Raw genomic sequence first — 26,792 nt, 5'->3', positions numbered from 1 at the left:
TAGATTCACATGCTTGAATCATTCCCCATTGTCGGTTGTGGGAGTCCCACAGTATATCAAAGCAATCATATTAGGAGCATAGGCTACAATGGCACTAGACCATGAGTTTAATAGCCTATCTATGACCTTTTATTAAAAAAAAGGACACCAACCAATCAGGCGACCTTACCCTCTAGAACCTTCCCTACAGTGACAAGTTCCCTCAGATTTTTTAGCACAAGTGGGAACAAATATAGTCCGAAAAGTAATGAGAGAGCTTTTAGAGGAGGGGAGTGAGTCGCAGGTGAATCTATGAAAGATACTAATACGGGAGAACTACAGTTACAGGTAAGTAACTTATTTTCTTCCTCTGCAGTAATAGCAAGTTCGGCTCCAAATAAGGAGCAATTAGAGGGGGGGAGATCGGGCACCCCTGGTGAGTGCCAAGGTGGGTCTTAAAAGGCGATGAAGCTATCCCGGCATAAACAAGGTTGGCTAAGGGAGACCTATACAAGGACTGTACCCATTTACAAAGTCGATCATGAAGCCCAAAGGCCCCGCAAACAGTCCCAGGCCACACGATCAAAAGCCTTCTCAGCATCTAATAAGATCATGGCAAACTTTTTCTCCATTCTCTCTGCTACATCAAAAGCGGCGATTACCATGTTGTGGCTGTTGGTATATCTACCTAGAATAAAACCATGGTGCTTTTAGAAACTAAGTCTGATAAGAGGGCAAACCATATGGCTAAAGCCACAGAAAAAATCTTTGCATCAGCATTGATCAGAGGGATGGGTCGGCACAAACCTATCTCTTGAGGTGGTTTACCCTTCTTTCCAAATACCGTGATTAGTCCTATTCCAGGTGGCAGGTACTTTTCCATACTCATCCATACACTGCTTTGCCCTTAAGAGTGGGGGAATTATAATACCCTTGAATGTTTTATAGAATTCCAGCACAATTGAGTCCTCTCCTGTAGCCTTACCTGGGGGCAGAGCTGCAAGAGCAGCTTCTAATTCCCCAACAGCAATATCTGCCTGAAATGTAAATGCATGAGATTCCACTAAGCATGGCAACCTGCTACCCTTAACATAAGCGATAAGCCCCGACATACATAAGTTTTAGGTTTGACTATACAATTCCCGGTAGAAAGAAGAAAACTGCTCTGCAATAGCTTGGGGAAAGAGTATGAACAGATCCGCCACTGCCTTTTATATTCTGGATCATACACCTAGCCTTTCTAACTGATATATGATGGGCATAACTCTGCTGACCCATTCCCCATATTCATATTTGAGTGCCTTATTTTTGGAGTAACTAAGTGCCACCTTCTCCCTAACGTTTTGACCCAACTGGGACAGTTTATTGGTGAGTTGGACATGAAGGGCTAGCTCATCAGGACTCCCAGACCTAATAACTAATGTGTGAGATATTTCCAACTGCAATATTGCCTAGCCAAGCTGTCTGACACGATTTTGTATGTCTTTGTTTTGCATAAAAATGAACTGCATTGTGATAACTGTATTATAAGCTTTCTTTGCGTCGCACACTACCAGCAGAAAAGCAGTACCTGTATTTATACCCAGAAATTCCGTAAGAGAGCTTGAAATAACCTTGCAATAGTCAGGGTTAGTAAGAAGATGACAAGGAAACAAACTGATTCCCCCATCCCCCGATAAATGTATTAGCAGTAATATGGATTATCAGATGTAACCTTGGACAGACCTTCATTTCCACGTTTCGATGGGAGCCCCTTTTTAATAAAAATCATGTCAATCCTAGAATAGTATCTGTGTGGAGGTGAGTAGAATGTACAACCTGGTATAGTAGAATATAATGCCCTCCAAACATCTATAAGCCCATGCAGCCAAGAAAGCTCCAGGATGGATGCCCTGGTCTTGGTCATAAGAGAAGAGACCCAGGGATTAGTTGAATCTGTAGTATAGTCAATCACACAATTAAAGTTGCATATTAATATTATCTCACAAGGCAATTCTAATAGATCCATACAAAGTGTGTTCAACGTCTCGGGGTCATCTACATTTGGCTCATAAACAGCATAGCCTACAAGTGGAGAAGCGTGGCTCAATGGTTAGAGTGGCAGACCCTGATGCAGAGGTCTGGCCCCGGACCAGGGTTCAATTCCCGCCTCGGCGGCTCTTGGACTCAATCTCCCCGGACCTGATAATTCCCGCCTCGGTGCCTAGTCTAATCATGGGTCCCACTCTGTGACTCTGGGCAATAACTTGCTTAATCTCCACAACGGCCCCAGCAGCGCTTGGATGCCTGGCTTCCCCTTGGGGGTGCCCAGGAGTGGACATCTCACAGGAAAGCCAGGAAGGGTTCCACAGCGGTATGAATACAGCGCTACGAGACCTCTCGGTAGAAGGCGCTATATAAATACAAACACATACAACTAGCTGAGCAATTGCCCAATAGCCCCTGGCATCTGAAGTAGTATTCAAAACCTTAAATTCTAAATTGCTTGCTGCCAATATGGCTGCTCCTTCGATGGGGCCAGTTTGCGACGTACTGTCAACAACATTGTAGCCAAGCTGTTTTGAGTAAATGATCTTTGTAAGCTATATGTGTCACTGTTAATGATATTATATACGGGCTATGCATTTTTATCTCCTTCCATACCAGCTGTCGTTTTCTGGAGGAATTAAGACTGGATACATTCCAACCACATGCACTTTAATCTAAACATCGTTGCATAATTTCCATCCCCAACAAAAGCATTCCACACAGGAAACATCTATGTGCGCACCCCGAATAGTGTCAACTCAAATTGCAAACTCTGATTAATCTGACTTATTTCACCTCTTTTGAACTCCCACCCTGCCAGTTGCAAGAATTTGTTCTGTATATCTCAGTAAAGAACCCCACCCATGACCACCCCCAACCTGCTGCAGAAGCCCTCCCCCTGTCTCTAACGAAGGGAATATTCTGCACCCTCAGGCTGTTGATGGTTGAGACAGCCCCAAAAGATGGCCACCCGGTGCCCCCTTGATACCCGCCATCCTCAAATGCTGTCCTTTGAAGCATAGAAAAATAGAACAACCCAATCTAGAGAGTGCGAACCTAGACTAATTATAAATTTGCTTTAGGTATGCAATGTCCATAATAAGATATTAGCACTACAGTAATCCAGGTTTAGATCACTTCATTGTCCCTTCCCTTGAGAATGCTGAGGGCCAATGTAGCATCCTGTTCTCTTTTTTTCCTTTTTTATTTGTCCTCATATCACCATAGCTCCTTCAAACTCACGCTACTAGACAATTGCTTTCCGCCTGCTTCATTTTCATTGGCCCCCACTGCACCGACCAAGCCAGAGCAGCACCACTGTGTAATCATAGGACCGCTTGTGCTGTCCATTCCCTAACCAACATACTACTCCACCTAGAAATATCGGACCATATCTTATTTGCCCAGCCAGGCTTACCCTGTGGGTCCAAATGGCAAGCCCAGTGTACCCCTTTGAGCCAGTCTGTTGCACGGGAAGATACATCAGTCTAGCTCTTACAGATCTCTCTCCTAGCTAACAACACAAGATAGAACAGGCCCCTCTGTACTCTGCTCAATATACTACGTAAAACCATATCCACTCCTATTCTAACTGACACAAGTCTTTGCTTGATATTGACTCCCAAGATATCCTTTACAACATTCTCCACATCCTCCCAAAACCCATTGTTCCCAGAACAAGTGATAATAACATGTTCATCATTATGTTTTAAAAGATCACACCTTCTACATCTGGGGGTCGGCTCCTGAGCAAACGTTGCAATCTTTTTAGTGGTCCAGTATGATCTGTTGCTGGTGAAAAAGTGGTTTCACTTAAGATTGTCTGGCTTAACCACAGAGTACAACAACTTCAAGGAGGTTTGGCAAACAAGTTGTAACTTAGTCTCCTGGGTGTTTCCTTCCCATACTGAGTATGGTGCCACCATTGTCCTATCCTCTGCATCCAAAATCTTCCGATACCAGACGGCAACCGTCTTACTTTTAGGTTTCACATCCAGTAAAATTTACTCAACTTCCCAGGCGATCCCATCTCCTGATAAACGCTTGCGATCCAAGAAGACCACTGCAGATATTTGAAGCTTGATGAGGAGCCCCCAGTCCTAGTGCTTAAAACTTCCCATGGTAGAACCTCATTCACTGCTAACAGCTCCTCCCAGTTACCTATCTCTGGCCTCCATAGTGGAAGGCTCAACCCATCCCTCAGAAACTCTGAGGTACCCGGAAAATCCCAAACAGGTGCAAAGTCAGAATAGAAGCCAATATCCCTAAAACCCTGACTCTAAGCCATATGCTCAGTGCAGTCTTTAAAACCTTTAGCTGTATTTTTTAAAAACATTTCAGGGCAGCAAACCAATGTAGGAACCCAGAGGATCCCTATTCCCTAATCATCTCTGCCAGAATCACCCCCCAGGTTGAGCTGTCTGGCTTACCCAAAAGCATCCTACAGTTTTTCAACTGAAAGGCCATGCAATACAGATTCAGATCCGGCAGAGCTAGGTCACCCTTCTCATGCCTGCGCCTCAACCTTTTCCATGCTAGTCTTGCCCCACCTGAAGCCCATATGAAGCTGGTTATTTTCCCCTGTATCTTATCTATAACTGATCTTGGAAATGTAAGGGGAAAGCAACTAACAAGATCATGTAAGCTTGGGGACAATCAACATCTTAATTACGTTCATTTGCTCATAGACCATCAAATTCTTCCATTTAGTGAATAATACAGCCACCTCCTTCGCCACCCTTTCTAAATTGTGCTGCGTTATTGCCTCCAGGAGTTTGATGATAAACAATGCCCAGGTACTTAATCACCCCTGTGCCTCCCCAGTCTAATCTACTACATTGCAACACATAACCTCCAACTTGGAAATGTACACTAAATATCCAGATAAAGCCCCAAATTCCTTTGCCAGCCTTTCCACCCTAGGGATAGCCTGAACAGGGTCTGATGTATTGATAACCAGATCATCTGCATATAGAGCGATCTTATTGCTAAAATAGGAGGAGCAAATATCAAACAGGCTAGGAGTCAGGGGCAGCTTTGCCGAGTGCCTCTGTGTATACCAAATCTCCTGGTTGGTGATCCATTAAACAAGATTTTGGCCAATGAATACTCATATAACTTCTGGACCCTTAGAATAAAACAGGAACTGAAACCCAATCTTCCCAAAACCTCCCACAAGTAAGCCCTACATATTTGGTTGAATACCTTAGCAGCATTTATTGTGACTACTGCGAAGGGCAACAAGCGTGCAGTGGCTAAGTCTATAGATCCATTTAGCTGCATAGTAAGCTCATGAATTTTCCGCTTTGGCACAATGCCCTACTGATCTGGATGTATTAGCTGGGGGACAAGCTTAGCCAATCTCATGGCCAAAATGCTTGTTATGCTTTAAAATCCATACATTCGTAGCTTCCTTCCACGAGTCTGGGATCTGCGCATTCCCCTGATATACTGAATTAAACTGTGTCTCCCACACTGGTGCACTCTCCTCCCTAAGAAGCTTATAAAGCAATGAGGGGATGGCATCGGAACTTGCCACATTTCCGTTCTTAATACTCAACAGGTGCTCCCTTATTTCCGCCTGAATAATCTGTGCCTCCAAACACTCTTTACCCTCCACTGTGGGCCCAGGGAGGTCAATTCCCCCCAACCACTCCCTAAGCCTATCCGTGTCTAGAAAGAGCTCTTCTGTATGCAGTGTAGAAAATAAGTAAACCAGGTGTCCCTGCATTTCCTTAACCTTGTTTGAGACAGCTCCCCGGGGATTAACGACTAGTTCCTTAATGGTATTCCTGGATCTTCCATCCCAGTAGCGAACCAGCCAGCTCCCTATACTCACTTTCTCATGCATCTGGTATGCCACCTTTCCCTACACCTCGTATCCAGCATGATTTTATTAATTTAACTGCGAAGATCTACATTCTCTTCTGGCCTTCTTTCCGCTTCAGGGGGCCTGATTATACTGAGAGAGACATCGGGGACAGCAACAACATCAATAGTGGGTGTCTCCATTTTCAAACCCTGTCTACTCATTTCCTCTTCAGAGCCCTCCCCCTCTATGCTCTGTGGCGCCAGTAAGGTCGTAAATTTAAAAAAGATTTGAGCTAGGGGGTTATCTTAATCTGAGGGGCGGGCACCTTTCTACCCCTTCCACCAGAACTCTTACTAGGTGACTTTGCTAATTTGGAAACAGAGGCTCCGACCCCTACAACTCCACCAAACATACATTGTTGCCCCTTCACTGCATTCTTCTAGAATATAGAAGTACATTTTGGCACAGGACTTAGCCTAGAAGCCCCTGTAGTCCAGGTGTGCAACAGTTTGATCACTCTTATACATATGAATGGGGCCTCGAGCCCACTGATCTTCCTCTGCAGCTTCCCAATCCCTCCTGCTCTCCCACTACTCCCTAGAAGCTGGGAGCTGCTGCATGTCTCTGTACATGCCGCTACAGTGGACAGGGAAGTTTTCCGGTTTATGCGCCGACTTGTGCTAGCACTGCCGCTGCCAGCCTGCGCTAGAGTCCCATGCTTCACTGAAGCTCTCACGTGGCTACCTCCCAATGTGGAATCCCTGTGCTGGGAATGCATCGGGAGAAGAAGCTGCTGCAATAGTTGCAGAGGGTATCCAGCCCGATGGCATGAAGATTGGAGGGGCATCAAACTTTTTGCGAGGTATGGGCTTCAGGTTGGGGGCAGCAGGGACACATACCACTCGAAACATTCCTCTCCTGGTAAGCCTGCAGCCTCTCAGTACTCGGCTGCCATGTCCCCCTTCTCTGATCGACAGCATGCTGTTCTTCTGTTAAACATATCTGGGTCTGCCCTTTATGGCTTTTCCTTAAGCCTAGCTGACTCCTGTAATATAACCCATGCCCCAACCGCCTTCAAATTCAATTTGTTGGGGTAGTTTCCATCATCTGTCCATCGTAGTCTTACAGAGATCTGAGCGGACAAAGATTGACATAGCATCTACTACCACAGGTGAAGCTGGGTGAGCTTTCATTGAAATTGCCGACCTCAACAAAAAATTGCATATGTATACTAAGAATGAGCGAGGATGCACCTAGTGGAATTAGAGGAGATCTTATTGCGGTCTCGATTTATAGGCAGATTATGTGACCTGTGGATCTGTGAATCCATGTCCCACTCATGGAAAGCCTTTCCAAACAGCTGCACTTTAAACTGCTGGTGATAGTCTCCCTTCCGTTATTCCGAACACCCACAGATTGTTCCTCCTCCGGCCATTCTCCAAGTCCTCAGTTTTAGTCTGAACCAGCTCCTGAACATGATTCCTAATTGAATTAACAGTGACCATTCCATCTTCTTCTGCATCAGCAACTCGTTGCTGTAATTCTGCCATTTCTGTAGAAAGAGCAGTCACTTTGCCAGCGACCTCAGCTATAGACTGCTCAATTGCCATATTGTCTGCTCTGACTTGTGCATAATACTGCTGTGCCTCACCCCGCTGAGCCGGTACCAGCTATAGAATTAAACAACATGGTATCTCCTTGGGTCTAATCGACGCACTATAGGCCTTTGCTAGGCAGAAAAAAGTGGTCTGTATCCAAACTCTCTCACTAGACAAAAATTTTGTAAATAAAGAGAAATAATAATGATAAGGGGGAATTTATCCTTTAAGGACTAGAACCCTCACTCACCCATGGGTGACATGCTTCATCATATGGGTTCCTCCTTACCAGTAGGAAAACCTAGTCCTACTGGGAGCTACGACTTCTTCACTGTAGATGAAGGAGCTCAGAGATGTTTTCATTAATGTGTAAATATGGGGAAAGGATGCTAAAATCCCATATATGAGCCTGAAGGTGTAGCGAGGGTGCAGCGCAAAAAGGAATAATGTGATAAAATAATATATGTAAAGTGAATGTTAACACTGCCTAGGTTGATGCACAACCACGATTGTATTCATGTGCTCTCCCTGACAGGATTAAGAAGCAATGCAAATAAGTAGCATAGATTTAAAACTACTATTGGTACAAGGTCGACATGTTTCAGCCATATGATCAGTATCCTGTATTGGTGGCTTTCTTCAGGACCAAAAAGAATAGACAATTGAGTTTGCTGCTACTAATATACACAGTGTGAATAGAAAAAATAATACAAAACCAGTATTCCTGTGACGTTAAATCAGGTAATACTAGGGGTATCCTCAATAGTAGGATAGTATGCCTCACCTCAACCTGACAGGCAGCTCAGGGAAGGAGGCCCTGCACTTTCCGTCGGTACCTCGTGGCAAACGGAGGCTGCCTCGGGAGGTGATAGCTATAGAATTGCCCGTAGGGATGGCTCATATGCTTCATTCATAACTGGAGAGTCTTCGAGAGCCCCAGGAGAGGCATAACTAGAGGAGTGACTAGCACCAGAGGAAGCTTAGGCTAATGTCTAGGGTGAAAACCAGCATCCGAGGAGTCTGCGGCACTCTTTGCCAAGGGAACCATAGAGAGGGTTCTGGTGTCAGAAGTAGGTTGTGGTTGCTATTCCCACTACTTTCTGAGTCCCAAAAATAACACAAGGCTTTGCCCTATCTTAGATCTGAGAACCCTCAACCGTTTCCTCAAGAATAAGTTCAGGATGCTCACTTAGGCTCGGTTTTGTCTGCCGTGGTCCCAGGAGACTGGATGGTAGCGTGGAACTTGCAGGACACCTATTTTCATATTTCTGTCCTGCCTTCCGATCGGCGTTACCTTCGGTTTACAGTAGGCCACTGTCAATTTAAATTCATCGTGCTCCTTTTGGCCTTACCAGTACCCCTCAGGTGTACAAAGGGATGTTGGTGGTCGCAGCTCATCTGGGCAGATCTGAGGTGGAAGTCTTACCCTATCTTGCCGACTGGCTGCAAAAGGCAGAATCACCCCAGGCTGTTGTCTCCCACCTACAGACTACGGAGAACCATCTGCATTTTCTGGTGTTCACTATCAACATGCTGAAGTCACAAATGGCTTCCTCTCAGACGCTCCCTTTCATCAGATCTGTTCTTGACACAGTTCAGTTTCAGGCTTAACTTCCCAAGCAGCGAGTCCAGGATATTCAGGCTATGATACCAATGTTTCAGCCCCTATCTTGGATTTCGTTGAGAATGACTCTTAGACTGCTGGGCCTCATGGTCACCTGCATCCTATTCGTGAAACATACAAGATGGCATATGCGAGCTGTGCAGTGGGACCTGAAGTTCCAGTGGGCGCAGCACCAGGGGAATCTCTCCCGACATGGTCCAGATCCCAGAGGGAACTGCAAAAGACCTGCAGTGGTGGTTAACGAACTGCAATTGGGTCAGAGGCCAAAATCTCTCCCTTCCCCAACCAGATTTCACAGTACTGATTGATGCATCACTCAAGGGATGGGGCGGCCCTCTGCGAGAAGTGGAGATCAGAGGACTCTGGTCTCAGGTGGAATCCTGACTCCACATAAACCTGCTCGAGCTCTGAGCAATGCGACTGGCATTGAAAGTCTTTCTGCCCTCCATCAAGGGCGGACTGATACAAGTGTTCACAGACAACACCCCCTCCTAATGTGGTACTGCAACAAACGGGGAGGAGTGGGCCCTTTGCCAGAGAAGCCCTGTGTCTCTGGAAATGGCTGGAGCAGCAAGGCAAATCCCGGGTGTTTCAACACCTGGCAGGTTCTCTGAAGGCCAGAGTTGATAAACTCAGCTGTTGGTGTCTAGCGGATCACAATTTGCATCTCCATCCGGAGGGCTTTTTCAGCTGTGAAGAGAGCCTTGGTTAGATGTGTTTGCCTCTGCAGATAATGCACAGTGTCAGCACTTTTGCCTGCTGGAGTTTCCAAGCTGGCTCTTGCTCTGAGACGCTTTTCATCTCGAGTAGAGCTCAGGTCTCCTGTATGCCTTTCCGTCCATACCACTCCTGTACCGAGTTCTCTAGAAGATCAGGGAAAAATGGGCCTAAGTCATCCCTATGCCTCCGGACTGGGCATTAAGAGTCTTGTATCCAGAGCTTCTCAGCATGAGTTTCATTCCTCTGATGAGGCTGCCCCTTCAGGAGGATCTTCTGTTGCAGCCATAGGGGAGGATCCTCCATCCGAACCTGTCAACTCAACGTCGTCTTGAATAGAGATTGAGCGGCAAACACTTGATACCTTTCGACCTTCCTTCCAAAGTCTGCAGTGTTATTCTGGCAGCCAAGCGTCTCGCCACCAAGACTGTATACGCCTTCTGGCTGAACAGATTTTATATTTTATTGTGCCGAATAGTCTAATGACCCTCTTTCTGCCGTCCTTTTTTTTATTCTTACCCTTGCCCAGCAGGGCTCTGCTCTGGGCACTCTAAATGGGTTACCTTTTTGGTCTGTCTGCTTTTTTTTTGCGGCACCCTGACAAACCCTTTTTGTTTAAGTGCCATGTTGTGAATAGGGTTCTTAAGGTTTTGTAAATCTGTTTCAACCCTCTCCTTTCATTATGCCTCAGTGGGACCCTCATTTGGTTCTCACTTTCTTAATGTATGCTCCTTTCAACCCTCTTCATAATTGTCCCCTTTGGCTGCTCATCATCAAGACAGTCTTTCTAGTGGCAAGAACATCTACCTGGAGGCTGAGTGAGCTGTAGGCTTTATCATCCAAGCCTTCCTTCCAGTCTGTTTTTCTAGAACAATTGTACTTTGCACTAGATCGCCTTTCCTGTCAAATTTGATAATACAATTCCATGTGGGTCAATCCATCACCTTACCCACTTTCTAAGCTCCTCCTCCTCGCTCAAACGAGGAGGAGCAATTCCACCGTCTGTCCCCAAAATAAGCTTGTCTTTGTATCTTGACCGCACACAAGAGTTCCGGATGGACGACAAACTGTTCGTGGGGTATGTTGTAGCCAGAGACTGATCATTTGGCACTGGGTCTTTCTCTATAGTAAAATCTGCTACATACTAGCTAAGAAGCAGCCCACTGGGGGCTTAAGGGTTTATTCCACCAGGGCTACCACTGCTACAACTGCGTTAGCCTGTGGAGTCCAAGTCATCGAAATCTGCCAAGCAGCATCTTGGGTGTCCCTGCACGCATTTACCAAACTGTCTGGACAATCAGGTCTGCAGAGATGGGCATTTCGCCCGTTCGGTTCTGCAGGACTTTTATGTTTAGAATTGGTCCTCAGCCCACCACCGGGGATGGTATTGCTGGTGCATCTATTCAAAGGTAAGGAATCTGCAGCTAGATGTCTCTATCGGATGAGCAAGTTACTTACCTTCAGTAATGCTTTATCTGGTAGAGGCAAGATCTAGCTGCAGATTCCTTACCGATCCATCCAGCCTCCCTGTTCTGCGGACAGAAATCTATGGTTAGGGATAACTCTTTTCAGGGCCCAAATTTGAACACACCAGTGTTAATGCACTTTATGGCTCCGCACTCCTCGTGTGGAAAGTCGTGAAAAGTAACTGGCTACTGTGTGCTGAGGTGGTGTCTGTATAGGTGACATGGATGTCAATTACAGCACGGGTTACGCCGTGCTGAGCCGATTGCCGCTTAAGGAAAAATCTTTCGGATACAGTCTGACGCCTGGAAATTTCAAAGGTAAGGAATCTTCCGCTAGATCTGGTCTTTACCAGAGAAAGCATTGCAGAAGATAAGTAATTTGTTAGTTATTCTTCACTAGCCCCACATTCCTATTCATCCAACTGTCCCTTTTTTTAGTACTCTTTGTTATCTTTCTTTTTCTTTTTACTAACTGGAGCTGTGGAGATAGGATTATTCACTGAGAATGATGAATGTCGGCAAAATCCACCAGGCTTGGTGTGCCATCTTTTGGTAAGTGGGGTCATTACGTAATATAGGCGGTCCCAAGCAAAAATCCCTTGATTTGCAATTGGGCGTCTGTAAATATGACCATAGGAACACCAGTTATACCCCTAATGCCAAGCTACTCCTCAACTGTATTAATCTCTTCAGAGAGGGCACCCACTGCAGAGGTCAGAAATGAAATAATTGAATAGGAACTGTATGGTTTACTCCTGGGTCACCTCAGGGACCGAACACAGTCCAGTTTTACGCTTACCCTTATTTGACTTCCGCACAACCTCTGCAATGAACCACACTGATGAAAAATCAAATTAGAGACAGGGCCCACCCTTGTTAGCCCTCAGACGGGCACAGACCGGCCTGCTCTTGTTGGCCCCGTCTTCGCCTGGGCACGTCTCACACCGCGGGGAAGTCTAAGTGCTTATGAAGTATGGTGCTCAATACTGCCCCTCATTCTCCTGCTCAGGGCTCTGACTTTGGGCCAATGAATTGTGAGGAATTGAGTCCCCCAGACTAGCGGCAGGCGTTCTGTGCCATGAGGAAATCAAAGCGCTTATGAAGTGAGGTGCGTGTTGGAGCCCCTCTACCTATTAAGGGCTCTGTGGATCAATCAGTTGTGAGTAATTGCCCCCCCCCCCCCCCCCCCCCCCAACGCACACACACACACACACACACAATCAGCAGGCGTCCCGTTATGGCTAGCCAAGAACTTCCCTCCCATTAGATTCCGCCACTTTTGAAGAGTTCATTTTCCCTGTTGTTACTGATGGAACTGTGTTAGGTGGCCTTAGCGGTGGAGATTGTGAATTCTAGAAGCTGTTGCAGGTTCTTAGAACAACATGTCTCTAAATATATCACTCCTATAACCATTACAGTTCATTCTGAATTAAGGGAAGACGGTTTCCCTATTCCTAGCTGCTTGCAATGTGGTCTAGCTCTCATTTACGACTCCACTTGCAGCTGCAAAGCTTGAATAAAGGAGTCTCAAAGGAGATGTTATTGCATTCCAAGAGGGGACATCTCCCACTTTCTGAATGTGGACTGAAGGCATCGTAAAGAAAACAATTGCATGGTCCCCTGATGTTCATTTTTTTAAAACTGTTTTGCATTACGTGTCAACTTCATGAAAGGAGTTGAAATATAGTCATGTTCTTAATGCCAATGGAGATCTTCTGTCCGCTGCAGTCCCCTATCTCTGGATTTGCAGCCATTGTCTAGGATATGTAAAGCCTGTTATACCTTTATATTATGCATGAGTGAGGATTCTTTTGAATCTACCGAATGTATTTTTGTCACTGTGACTGGTTTCATCACAGCACACGTTTCATGTTCTATAAACCTGTCGCTCTGCAAAAGCAGCTACTGCTATGTAACCCAATAATAGGCCCTAAATTCCTAGTCATTGATGATATAGGTATGACTATATTTTCGAATGTGTTCTCAGACAAATATGTTGTAAAATTGAGGCTGTTAAGGTTGTACGCTTGATACCGATGTATTCGTTCTTGCCCATGTTTATTACAGGCATTGAAATGCAAAACTCTTGTGAAAAGTAACTTTCTTGTCTTTTCACCACGTACCAGGCACTATAGTGCCAAGCGAAAAACTTGCAGCAAAATGTTACATCAATGACATAATTTTTTTTTTATTAAGGGTTTCTAAGTCCAATTTCTGTCCTGTTTCTTTCACACATGTACCAAAACAGCTCCAGACACCTTTTGATGGATTCACGGTTGAGTTTATAGTTCGATTGTTATTGGTTCTTTGGAAATGTTGTAAATAGGAGACCTGTCTGAGCCGTGTGTACCTGCAAAGAAATATCCTAGTGATCAGGTTTCACCAGGGTGCCCTGTTACTGTCAGTCTACGATCAGGCAGGTTTAGTGTTGAGGTGCTGTGCAAAGAGGAACGATGAAAATTACAAATGCATGGAATACACAGTCATTACAGGAGGAATTCTCAACATCTCCAATGTCTTTTGACCAGAGACATGATGGTCATTTACTGGACTGCCTGTGTTATTTTAAACCTGAATCCTGCATCCTTTGATGCCGTGCAGTATTCCTGGATTCACATTACTCTTGGTATAGGAGAAGTAGTTTGCAGTGAGATTTTTTTTCCTCTGCAACCACACTTGTTACTAATGATTGTTATTTGAGACGCATTGGAGACGTGCATACCTACTCGATTACTGAATCTAACAGCATCAATAATGCAGAAACGGAGCACACGTGCTGTGTCCTCTGTATAAACTCCCTAAGCGATATTCATGGTTTGGAGTGCTCTTAGAGAGATGCGGTAGGCTTTTTCACAATTGCATGTGCAAGCGTTGACAATCAACACTAACAAGGTTTCATCTTTCGATGACTAACTGCAGCAAAAACGTATGTTTTTAGTGGGTACTGTTGTATCATGATCTGAAAGCAAATATCTTGGATCTTTGGAAGACTGGACAACGGGAATGTGTGTGGTTATGTAATCTGATTTGTTGAATATCTGCTCTCTGTCTGCAGGCCCCAGGATTCTGCTGGTCCCGAATTAATACTACCCGCAAGAATTGAGTTCAAGGAAAGCTGTAAGTACATAGACCGTTGGGGTCTGTTTCTATAGTGTGCCACATAGCGTATGTATTAGTCATGTTGCTACCGTCTTTTTTTCTAAAGACTATTTGGAGCATTCTTGTATGTATTGAAATGTATACATCAAAAGGTGGGGACATCTGTAATATATTGTATTTGTGTGAGGGCTGTGACTCACAGGTACAAAATCAGCAAGTAAATCTACACCCCTTCACTGTCTTTTTGCAGCGATAATGATACTCCTTTGTCGATAGGTGCAAGCATTGTTTGCACTATCTTGTTTTCCAAAATGTATAATGATGTACTTATAATTGTAGTTGAAATTAATACTTACAATGGTTGCTTCGACTGCTTGTCCATATATTTATAGAATGCCTATTTCCTCTCTTCTACTTTCATCCATTGTGTTTTAAATGGTCTATTTGTCTACCCTAGGCACCCTTCCCTTTTCGTTATTTTGCCAAATCTTTAATTGTTTTAGAGTATAAGGTTCAAACGTTATTTTCTTGACATTCTCCTCAAATAGTTTTCTGAAAATTATATGAAACACTTGATCGGAATGGTAATGATCACAGTTGTTTCTTTGGGCTTTATTTTATAAGTCAGGTGATTATTTGCCGAGAACTAGTGGCAAGAGAAAAATCAGTATCATTTGATGAAGACTTAGATTGATGATTATCACCTCATCGGATCGTTTCTCCCCTATGAGAACGTTTAAAGGGATGGAATGACTCGAATCACAACTTGCTGAGTGAATTCCCCTTTCGGTTTATTCTTGGAGCACCACTGGGTTTCTTTTTATTCTGAATATAAATGCCACCCAGATTATCGTAGTCGATGAGAAGTCCCCAAGTTTTCGAAGGGGTGTAGCGGAGGAACCACTCGAAGAAATGCACAATCCTCAGCATGCTACATATGTGCGGGACAACTTGACTTTACATAATTACAGGATATCTAAATCAAATTAGTGTCTTCGTGTTGGAATGTGGCAGGCTTAAAAAACAAGCTCCTGAACCAGGATTGGTTAACGTTTGTATCTAGTCTTCCCATCCTATGTGTTTAGGAGACATTGGCAGTAGATAGCAGTCACCTAAATGATTATATTACGTATCACACCTCAGCAGTTCCTTCTACCATTGTTAGATCTAAGGGCAGCCTGCCTGAATTTATTTCTTCCCTATTGTTAGGGGTCTGTGAATAAGATCATCCTTGGCTTTCCTTGTTATCAAATCATTGGTTTAAAGTTGGCAAGGAGGTCACGTCTTCATACTGTGAACATTTATTGCAATTCCCTCAATGTGCTTAGAACAGGAATTATATTATCACTTAATAAAGAACTAGAAGCTCTGATTACTATAAAAGATCAGGAAGATGACATTTTAGCAATTGTCACTCTTGAAAAAAAGCAACTTTTTTTGCAAACGGAGTCTACTCCGTTTTGGAACTGTTTGCAAACAATTTTACTGGACGTGGGGTAGGTCAACAACGATTATATTTTGACATCTAAAAATGTGAGTACCCTCTTGGCGAATTTTATTACACATGTGAAAGGTATTAGTGACCAATTATAGTCTGGCTTTATTTGGGTTCTTGCAGTCAACCATAAATGCATAGTAACACAGTAAAACACATAAGAAATTTATCGGTAAAAGAGCAACATACGGCCCATTACAAATACAGTAAGGCCTAGTGTTTCAAAAACACACATAAAAAAATAACTGCAAGAAATATAAAATACTGAAGAATATTAATAACAACATGTCAATAAAAGGCTAAAAGCAGGTCAAAAACCAAGAACACATAAAACAAAACATCATACAGCCAATTATAACTGTTAGTTTCGCCTAAACTGTAAGGCATGTTCAAGAAAGGTGGCCACGCCAAAACAGACCTCGGGGTTTGGGAGGGAATGTAATACAATTTGTAAAAAAAAAAAAAAAAAAGAAAAGCTAAATTGAGCTAGAGTTTGCAGGGAGCTCTCGTCACAAGGGTAGACCTAGGATTTTCCTTTGGATTAAACTGGCCCAAAGGGAATGACATTTGATGCCTAACCTTTCCCATCCTAAACCTGGTAAGGACATCCCTGCCCCTTCCAGACAGCACCGTAGGCACATAAGGTTCCATGCCCAGTGTGGTTTGAACCAACAGCTACAATCTGATGGCAGGTTTCCATAGTTCGCACACCACCCTTTCTTTAGTCAGGAGGTCCTTAAAAGCAATTTTTGTCAGTTTTTGTCCTGCGCACTTATGTGGCTAGGTGAGGCAAAGATGTCTGGTTGTCTTTGATGTACCTGACCGACGGAATGCGAAGACCCGCGTCGCAATCTAGACAGCCCATTATAATTACCCTTTTCAGCGATGTTCGACACATTAGAACCACATTGTCTTCATACAGGAGAATGGGTACGCACCTACCCTTTCAGTCAGTGCGTACCTGCCCCTGACTGTCAGCACTGCCTCCACGCCATTATTGTATAACAGGAACAGAATTGGGGCAAGGACACATCTTGCCTAACCCCTCGTACCAGCCAAAAACTCTCAGCGCATTTGCCTTCTTGCCTAAATCTAACACATGCGCTCAGGTCATAATGAAAGACACTTAGGAAGCCCAACTGACCGGGTTCTAGCCCCAAGAAAAAAAGAACCTCCCAAAGTTTAGGTCTGGCCACGATATCGGAGGAGCATGCGAGGTCTATGAAAGCACGGTCCAGGCCATCTGTGGCCACGGTGTATTTAATAATGAGGAAATAGAGATTGAGACATTGCTCCTGGGTCCCCAGCCAATGTCTGAAACTGTACTGGACGTCAGTAATGGTATCATAATCCGTAGCCCAGTACAAGATCCTGCCCAAGACTACCATGCCAGTGGCCTTGATAGTGGATTTAAGAAGGGCAATGGGCCTTAGGAGAGGGCCTATCCCTTTAAAAACAAATAGGAATAATATAGTTAGAGGGCCACAACCTGGGCCGTCCTACCTTATTGGGCAAATTGGCATAGTTAGTTAAAATAGTGGGCCACACACTCACTTATATTTTTTATAGGTCCATGGGACACCTTCAGGCCCCAGGCTTTATACATTGGGCTGTTACGGATCGCTTTGGCCGGCTTCAACCATGCCAAGCGTAAAGGAAGGCCAGACCATGGGAGAATCAGTAAAATCATTTGTCTGGTAGACTTGCTTAAAATTTCCTTCCCATAAACCAGCACTTATATTTTCACATATGCGATTGGTGTCGGTTTGGTGAGTAGATTATGATTGACTGTTATTATTATTATTAATATTAATAAATGGGTTTTGTTAAGCGCAGACTACCCGGAGGCCTCGTAGCGCTGAGTATGACTGGGGGGCAAGTGAGGGCAGTGTGATTTAGGTGAAAAGGATGGTTTTTAATTCCTTCCGGAACTTTAGGAGGTTAGGTTCGCTGCGCAGGGAGGCCGGCAGGGAGTTCCATGCCTTGGCCGCATTCCAAGAAAAGGAACGGCCCCCCCATCTGGAACGTTTGACTTTGTTCTCAGTGGCCAGAAAGGCTGTACTGGAGCGCAGCGACCTGCGAGGGAGATATGGGGTAGCCAGCGAGCAGATCATTGCTGGTGCTTCCTTCCACATGGCCTTATGCATAAAGCACATTGATTTAAACAGTATTCTGGCCTTAATGGGCAGCCAGTGGAGTCTTTTTAGGGCAGCAGTCCATGAGTCCCGCCTGTTGAGGCCCAGCAGGAGGCGGGCTGCTGCGTTTTGCGTGACCTGGAGCTTCTTCGTTGTAGTGGCCGGAGCTCCAAGGTACAGCGCATTCCCGTAGTCCAAACGGGACAGAATGATGGCTTGCACCATGATCCTGCGGGCTTGTGGGGGGAGAAGTGGTAGTACTTTCCTAAGCATACGCATCAATCCGAAGCAGGTGGCAGATATGATGGTTGCTTGGTGATTAAAATTAAGATTGGCATCAAGCCAGATGCCCAGGCTCTTTATTTGGGGTTTGGACTGAGGCTGGGTGCCCATGCATGGGGGCCAGTCAGGCAATGGGCAGGGGATGTTTGGGTTCCCAAGAATCATGAGCTCTGTTTTATCGCCATTGAGTCTTAGATGGGAGGTGGCCATCCATTTATTGACTGCTACTAAACAATTACTGAGATTAGGCGGGGAGGTGTTAGTTTGGTTCAGGGAGACGATCAATTGAGTATCGTCAGCGTATGTGACTAACTCCAGGCCAAATGAGTGGACAATGTCTGCCAAGGGGAGCATATATATGTATGACTGTCTGCCAGAATAAACCTTACCTGTTCTGCAAGCTGTGACCAAGGTACACCAGACTTCCTCCTTAAATACTGCCTTCCTTCTGCTGATTGCTAATATGTAAGCCTTCCTCCATGACACAATCTCAGTCGGGGCACTTGGAGTTGCCTTCAGTGCCCACATTAAGTGTCTGTTGGCCTCCCAGCAGTTCTGTCAAACCAGGAATGAGCTTGACGATTAGTAAGGGGGGTTGGCTTCTTCAGGATACTCTTAATGATAAAGAAGGTCAAAAATATGTGTACTACTAACAAGAAGATAGATTAGATTCAAACAGCCGCCCTACTTGTTCCACACACAGCCTGTGCATGACTTCATGCATGTTGGTTGACTTTCAGGCCAGCCTTCGTGGCTTGGCAAGAGTTGAGACCTTCCCACAACAGTGTCTTGCAACCCTGGCTTTGGGCAGAGGAATGTAATAGTAAGCAGGTTGTGGCCATTGTGGGGGTAGTGATAACATTAGCATCTCGCACGCAGCCTAGAACACTCTTAAGTGTACAAAGATGTAATAGATGACAGTGGAGCCTGTTCCACTGACAAAGTGGAAACTGTTAAACAATGAGGGGCGTCCCTATCAAAAACATTACACAAATCGAACTTGACCAGATAGGGAAGTAGCACCTGACCTCTGTTATCACAAGGGTGGGATAGGATTGCCATTGAGTTCATAATAAAGGTAAACAATTCAGCCAGGGCTACCCCCCTCCTATTAGCCCAGTTTAACATTAATATCCCCAGCGAGGACGATCTGGAAACTTCCATCACATAAAGAGTGGCTGGATTCCAAATCAATTAGTGACCATCATCTCCTCAGTGGACATCATAACTAAGTATGCTGCAGACAGAACACCAGACCACACTCTAATCGGCGATATTGAGGTGGCCATATCAAATGGGGTGACCTTGAAGTGGACCAGGGTGAACTTGTTGGCTTCATAACCAAACTGCTAGCCGAAAACAGTTGGCCTTTTGAGGTCTACCTTAATGGGGAAGCTGGTGACCATGAAATCAAACACACTTTCTCAGAGATCTCTAGTGATGGGCAGACTGCAGTGCTCTGGTTATTTTGATAGGAACTGTTTTAAGCGGTACAAAAGGGGGTGGTGATGGACGGAGCATCTGAATCAATCAAACACTCACACCCAGTCAAAAGATCTGGGTTTAATCCATCACCGTTCTTTAGCCCACTCTGCCACCCCAGTTCAGACATGGCTATATGCAAATCAGTCTGACCCTGTGCCTCATGGGAACAGTGTAGCCCTAACTGCCAACCCATGTCTTCCCTGGACCGGAAACAAGCTTCCGAGGACCGGTTTCTGGCATTCCAGCCGTCTTCAGCCCGGCTTGCTTGAATCCAGTGGCAAAGTGAGCAAGGGACTCACGTCTGAGCATACCCTGCCACACTTATGGCGGCCAAAAGCGGGGACGGAGCATCTGAATCAATCAATCAAACACTCACACCCAGTCAAAAGATCTGGGTTTAATCCATCACCGTTCTTTAGCCCACTCTGCCACCCCAGTTCAGACATGGCTATATGCAAATCAGTCTGACCCTGTGCCTCATGGGAACAGTCCAGCCCGAACTGCCAAGCCATGTCTTCCCTGGACCGGAAACAAGCTTCCGAGGACCGGTTTCTGGCATTCCAGCTGTCTTCAGCCCGGCTTGCTTGAATCCAGTGGCAAAGTGAGCAAGGGACTCACGTCTGAGCATACCCTGCCACACTTATGGCGGCCAAAAGCGGTACAACAGGGGGTGGTAATGGATGGAGCATCTGAACCAATCAAACACTCACACCCAGTCAAAAGTCCATCAACTGTGCTTTTTGCAATTTTCACCCCGAGTGGGCTGGGTATGCTCAGATGTGAGTCCCAGGCTCTCCACATCACTGGAGTTAAGCTATCCAGGCTGAAGAAGGCTGATAGCCAGAAACTGGTCCTTGGATGCTTGATTCCGGTCTAGGAAAGACATGGCCTGGTAGTTCGGGCTGGACTGTTCCCATGAGGCACAGGGTCAAGGCTGATTTGCATATAGCCAGTGTCTGACCTAGGGTGGTGTGGAGAGCAAAAAAACGATGGATTTAGGCCCAGATCTTTGTACTGGGGTTAATGTAAGGCATTGTTCTGCGTTCTGTCCAACTGTGTTTTTTGCAATTTTCACCCCGAGTGGGCTGGGTATGCTCAGACGCGAGTCCCAGGCTCTCCACATCACTGGAGTCAAGCTATCCAGGCTGAAGAAGGCTGATGGCCAGAAACCGGTCCTTGGATGCTTGATTCCGGTCTAAGAAAGACATGGCTTGGTAGTTCGGGCTGGACTGTTCCCATGAGGCACAGGGTCAAAGCTGATATGCATATAGCCAGTGTCTGACCTAGGGTGGTGTGGAGAGCAAAAAAACGATGGATTTAGGCCCAGGTCTTTGTACTGGGGTGAATGTAAGGCATTGTTCTGCATTCTGTCCATCAACTGTGTTTTTTGCTATTTTCACCCTGAGTGGGCTGGGTATGCTCAGACGTGAGTCCCAGACTCTCCACATCACTGGAGTCAAGCTATCCTGGCTGAAGAAGGCTGATAGCCAGAAACCGGTCCTTGGATGCTTGATTCCGGTCTAGGAAAGACATGGCTTGGTAGTTTGGGCTGGACTGTTCCCATGAGGCACAGGGTCAAGGCTGATTTGCATATAGCCAGTGCCTGACCTAGGGTGGTGTGGAGAGAAAAAAAACGATGGATTTAGGCCCAGATCTTTGTACTGGGGTGAATGTAAGGCATTGTTCTGCATTCTGTCCATCAACTGTGTTTTTTGCAAGGAACTGTTTTAAGGCATACAAGGCACTGAGGAAGATACATCATGAGTCTTCAAGAGATGAAACAGAATTGGCAGCCTGCAGACAGATTATATGAATGTGCTGTCTGAGCGAAAGAAAGCCATTAAAGAGGAGGCATGGGAGGTGCTTATGGCTGATAGCGAACTAAAATATTGTGCCATCTTCTGGGAGGTAATTGATAAACTCTATTTCAGGAAGATGGGTGCCCCGTCTATTGAAGTAGTGTTCCTCCTTGGAGTGCGTCTCTCATTTTGTTTAAATCTGTTTTCATTGAATTTTTGGCTTACATGTACATGAAAGGCAACATACACTTATGTCTAACCTTACATTGGATCACTTTTCAGTGTTAGGAACTTGTGAATGGTACATGAGGTTGGGGCGCAACAGTTGCACAGAGGGCGTACCGGAATAAGTGTGAGTTAAGTATTCATCACACCTCATGAACGTTAGGGTTGCAGTGTAGTGTCCGCATGTTCCATTCAGTCCGGCGTATAAAGTCTTTCAGTTGAGTCCGTTTGGGCTGCTGAACAGATGTCTTATAGTAAAAAGCAAACAAAAACCACAACATAGACCAGTGCTGATGCCAGTGTAGGTGTAAGTGTCTCCGCACACCCCTATCCCTCCGTCCCCCCGCAGTACAACACAACAAACTGGGCTGCCTTCCCCCTAGGTGTCTATTCAGCCAGTCGAGTACAGGAAACAACGCATCACCTCGTGTACGTGACCCCGGCAGTCACCCACGGCTCGTCACCCCCTCCTCAGTTTGTCCCCTTGAGCCTGGTTCTACCTCCCGCTGAAGTGTCTGGATTAGTCCCTTCCACTGAGTAGCTATGGGCACTTTCCTTAGTCCTAGTGTCTCTTCACGCCGGATGGCAGCCCCCTCAGCTCTCGCCCATGCGGAGAATGAGTGTCTCCACGCTTGTACACCAGGCGGGTCTCCCTCCTTCCATCTCTTAGTGAGAAGTCTCTTGGCGACCACTAGCCCCAAGTCAAGGAACAGGAATGTCACTTTTGTGGCCGGTGTGCGGCGAAAGTGATGTAGCAGGTATGCAGTCCAGTCAAAGGGTATGTCACGGCCTGTGCTCACGTGTAGGGTTTCGCTGATGGCGCACCAGTATTCCTTCCCAGTATAAGAATTGGCTTGGTAGTTTGGTCTGCCCTGTTCCCATGATGCACTGGGCCAGGGTCAGACTAATTTGCATATAGCCAAGTTCTGAGCTGGGATGGTGCAGTGAGCTGAAAAACGGTGATGGATCAAGCCCTGATCTTTGGACTGGGTAAGAGTGGTCTTCTTAATTCAGACACTCTGTTCATCACCACCCCCTTTTCTGAATAATTTTTGTCCACCATAAGCGTGGAAGGGTATACCCAGATGTGAGTCCCTAGCTCATTGCACCATCAGGATTCAAGCAAGCCGGGCCGAAGACGGCTGAAATGCCAGAAACCGGTCCCCGGTAGCTTGTTTCCTTCCCAGTATAAGAATTGGCTTGGTAGTTTGGTCTGCCCTGTTCCCATGATGCACTGGGCCAGGGTCAGACTAATTTGCATATAGCCAAGTTCTGAGCTGGGATGGTGCAGTGAGCTGAAAAACGGTGATGGATCAAGCCCTGATCTTTGGACTGGGTAAGAGTGGTCTGCTTAATTCAGACACTCTGTTCATCACCACCCCCTTTTCTGAATACATTTTGTCCACCATAAGCGTGGAAGGGTATACGCAGATGTGAGTCCCTAGCTCATTGCACCATCAGGATTCAAGCAAGCCGGGCCGAAGACGGCTGAAATGCCAGAAACCGGTCCCCGGTAGCTTGTTTCCTTCCCAGTATAAGAATTGGCTTGGTAGTTTGGTCTGCCCTGTTCCCATGATGCACTGGGCCAGGGTCAGACTAATTTGCATATAGCCAAGTTCTGAGCTGGGATGGTGCAGTGAGCTGAAAACGGTGATGGATCAAGCCCTGATCTTTGGACTGGGTAAGAGTTGTCTGCTTAATTCAGACACTCTGTTCATCACCACCCCCTTTACTGAATAAATGTTGTCCACCATAAGCGTGGAAGGGTATACTCAGATGTGAGTCCCTAGCTCATTGCACCATCAGGATTCAAGCAAGCCGGGCCGAAGACGGCTGAAATGCCAGAAACCGGTCCCCGGTAGCTTGTTTCCTTCCCAGTATAAGAATTGGCTTGGTAGTTTGGTCTGCCCTGTTCCCATGATGCACTGGGCCAGGGTCAGACTAATTTGCATGTAGCCAAGTTCTGAGCTGGGATGGTGCAGTGAGCTGAAAAACGGTGATGGAGCAAGCCCTGATCTTTGGACTGGGTAAGAGTGGTCTGCTTAATTCAGACACTCTGTTAATCACCACCCCCTTTTCTGAATAATTTTTGTCCACCATAAGCGTGGAAGGGTATACTCAGATGTGAGTCCCTAGTTCATTGCACCATCAGGATTCAAGCAAGCCGGTCCGAAGACGGCTGAAATGCCAGAAACCGGTCCCCGGTAGCTTGTTTCCTTCCCGGTATAAGAATTGGCTTGGTAGTTTGGTCTTACCTGTTCCCATGATGCACTGGGCCAGGGTCAAACTAATTTGCATATAGCCAAGTTCTGAGCTGGGATGGTGCAGTGAGCTGAAAAACGGTGATGGATCAAGCCCTGATCTTTGGACTGGGTAAGAGTGGTCTGCTTAATTCAGACACTCTGTTCATCACCACCCCCTTTTCTGAGTAATGTGTGTAAACAGTGGCAGATCCATAGCATGTGGATGAGCCCAGTTCCAGGTTCAGCACATCTGGGGCACACTGCATCCGTGCGGTGAAAACACCTGTTGATCGCCTCCGGTGTAAGGTACGCCCTGTGCACGATGAATTGTATTTGTCTAAACCACATGTTCCTGGGTATGCGCACTGGACTCTTCAGTACCTGTTCCCAACCTTTGTCTTGTAATTGTCTCCCCAGGTCTAGTTCCCATTTACGTCGGAGGGGCTCTAGGGTAATCGCTGTATGTGTGCGCAGTGACACCGCAAACCAGCGAATCAGGTGCCTCCCACGCCCCATAACATTGAAGGTATTGTATGGAGAGATGCTGGCTAGGCTCCACTGACATGTCTCCCCATGTGGCGGTCAAGGTCATAAGCAGTGAGCGGTGTATGAGGAATTGCCCCGGTGGCATACCCTCCTCCTCCATTAGGGAGTAATATGGGAAAAGTGCGCCATCCTGGTATTTGTCTCCCAGGGTCTGTATGTCTGCCTCGCACCAGCGCGTAAGTGCCAGGGAGGTAAGCGCTCCTGTCCCAGTAGGGGAGTCCTCCAGCGGTATTGCCGGTGCATACGAAATCAGGCCTCTGGTAAGGGACAGGGTCCTGCGGTAGAATTTGTACGCCACCGCCAGAAGGAGCGGGGCTGGCGTCGGGGATTTGGTGGCTGGGTGGAAAAGCGCGAGTATCTGCTCTAGGGAGCGCAGGGGCAGTGTGGAGGCTGTATCATCCCGTCCCCTATCTGCAAGCCAGCGAGCTACCCACTGCAGTTGTGCGTCTAAATACTAGTGCTCGAAGCAAGGCGCGCAGCTAGCCCCCCTTGGTCCGTGGGGAGGTATAGCTTCGGTAGTGATAGGCTGTGTCTGCCACTCCCCCAAATGTGGTCCCTGAGCATTTTAGAGAGTGTGACAAAGAACGCTGCGGGGATATATAAAGGCAAGTTAGCAAAGTAGTAGAGCAGTCTGGGTAGGATCACCATTTTAGATAGTGCTACCCTGCCAGTAACCGTCAGCAGTAGCGTGCCCCAGAAGCGTATCTGCGACTTGATGGCCGTAAGAGCTCTCCCCAGATTGCCATCAAACAGATCAGCTGGTTGACGGTATATCTGAATCCCCAAGTAACGAAATGTGTCCCCCTGCCACTGCACTCTCGCACCGCTGAGGATGTACCCCGAATCCGGCCTCCCCTCCCCAAACACATGGAGGCAGGGTTTGTTTACTTTCACCCGGAGTCCCAAAATGGCGGCAAAGTCCTGCAGAGTGTGGGCTAACTTGGCTGGGATATCCTCAATGTCTCTTACGTAGACCAACAGGTCTTCAGCGTATAGCGGCACCTGGTGTACTGCGTCCTATAGGGGTATGCCGTCTCCTAAGGTAGTGCTCAAGGCCGCTGCTAGAGGCTCGATTGCCAGCGCAAACAGGAGTGGCGACAGTGGGCACCCCCGTCTGGTGCCCCTACAGGTCGCACGGCTTCAAATATGTATGGACCTAGCCGGACCCGAACTGCAGGATTCTTGTACAAGAGGCCCACCATCTGCAGGAACCTCATTCCCAGGTATTAACGCAGCAGCAACGCCGACCGGTAACTCCATTCCAAGCGATCAAACGCTTTCTCCAAATCTAGTATTAGACAACCTGCCCTCGGCCACTCCTGTACACTATCTGTGGCCACTCTGAAGAATCTCCGCGTAATGTGCCTTTCTCTAATGCTGTTGTGTAGAGTGTGTGTAAGTGTGGCACTAGATACTCCGGTAGGCATTGTAGAGTTCAATGGACAGGCCGTCTGGACCCAGCATATTCCCGGATGCCAGAGATGCGATTGCCTCTCCCATCTCCTCCAGGGAGAGGGGGCTGTCGAATGTTTCTTGGTGTGTTGCTGAAGCGGTGGGTAACTGAATCTGCTCGAGGAACCTCTCAAATTCCTGGTCTAAGTGGCGGCCTCCTGATTGATACAGTTTTGTATAATGATTTACCATGACCCTGTGAATCTCCCTTTGTGTGTATACTAAATCTCCCTCTGGTGTGCGGACAGACACGATCAGGGCGGGACCACTATCATGTTTCAACAGCCAGGAGAGCTGGCGGCCCGCCCGGTCTGCTGTGGCGTGCGTGCGGGATGTGTGAGCTGCATAATTATGACACCGCAAGCGCACTAGGAGTTCCGCTTGTTTCGTCCTGAGGGTCTCTAGTTGGGCCGAGTGTCTGCCCCCTCTTTCCCCCCTCGCGCTCAATGCGGGTAAGGGATTTCTCTAGCTGCCTTCGTATGCTTCATGTGGCTCCTAAGCAGTGGCCTCTAATTGTGATTTTGAGGGCCTCCCATTCCAACAGTGCGTCACTCGGAGTGCCTTCGTTGAGATTAAAATATGCAAGGATGGCTGTCCCTAGTGAAGCTCGAAATTCGGGTCTTCCGGCGCAGCGGGCTGGAGACGCAATGTAGGTATAGGGGGCCGATCAACTCCCAGCTGAGTTGAAACCACAGGGGGTTGTGGTCTGAGTGTGTCCTCCCTAGGTATTCCGATTTTACACTTGGAGTGGGTCTCTCATTTTTGTAATATTTACTCTGACCCTCGCTCAGAGACGGTCGGCCAGTTC

At 46.6% G+C, this 26,792-nt stretch overlaps 1 protein-coding gene across 18 annotated transcripts in view; it reads left to right on the top strand.

Moving 5' to 3' along the window:
* The window catches only part of AFDN (afadin, adherens junction formation factor), a 2,152,715-nt gene that overhangs the window by 776,096 nt on the left and 1,349,827 nt on the right, over positions 1–26,792 (top strand). For all 18 annotated transcript variants that reach the window (XM_086927064.1, XM_086927054.1, XM_086927053.1 and 15 more), the window contains one exon: positions 14,279–14,340. In XM_086927064.1, coding sequence (XP_086783190.1) covers positions 14,279–14,340 — 62 coding nt within the window. The remainder of the gene's footprint in view (positions 1–14,278; positions 14,341–26,792) is intronic.

Source organism: Lissotriton vulgaris, chromosome 6 (genome assembly GCF_964263255.1).
Source record: "Lissotriton vulgaris chromosome 6, aLisVul1.2, whole genome shotgun sequence".
NCBI lineage: Eukaryota > Metazoa > Chordata > Amphibia > Caudata > Salamandridae > Lissotriton > Lissotriton vulgaris.
The sequence above is the reverse complement of the archived record's forward strand: the minus strand, read 5'-3'. Positions and strand labels throughout refer to the sequence as shown.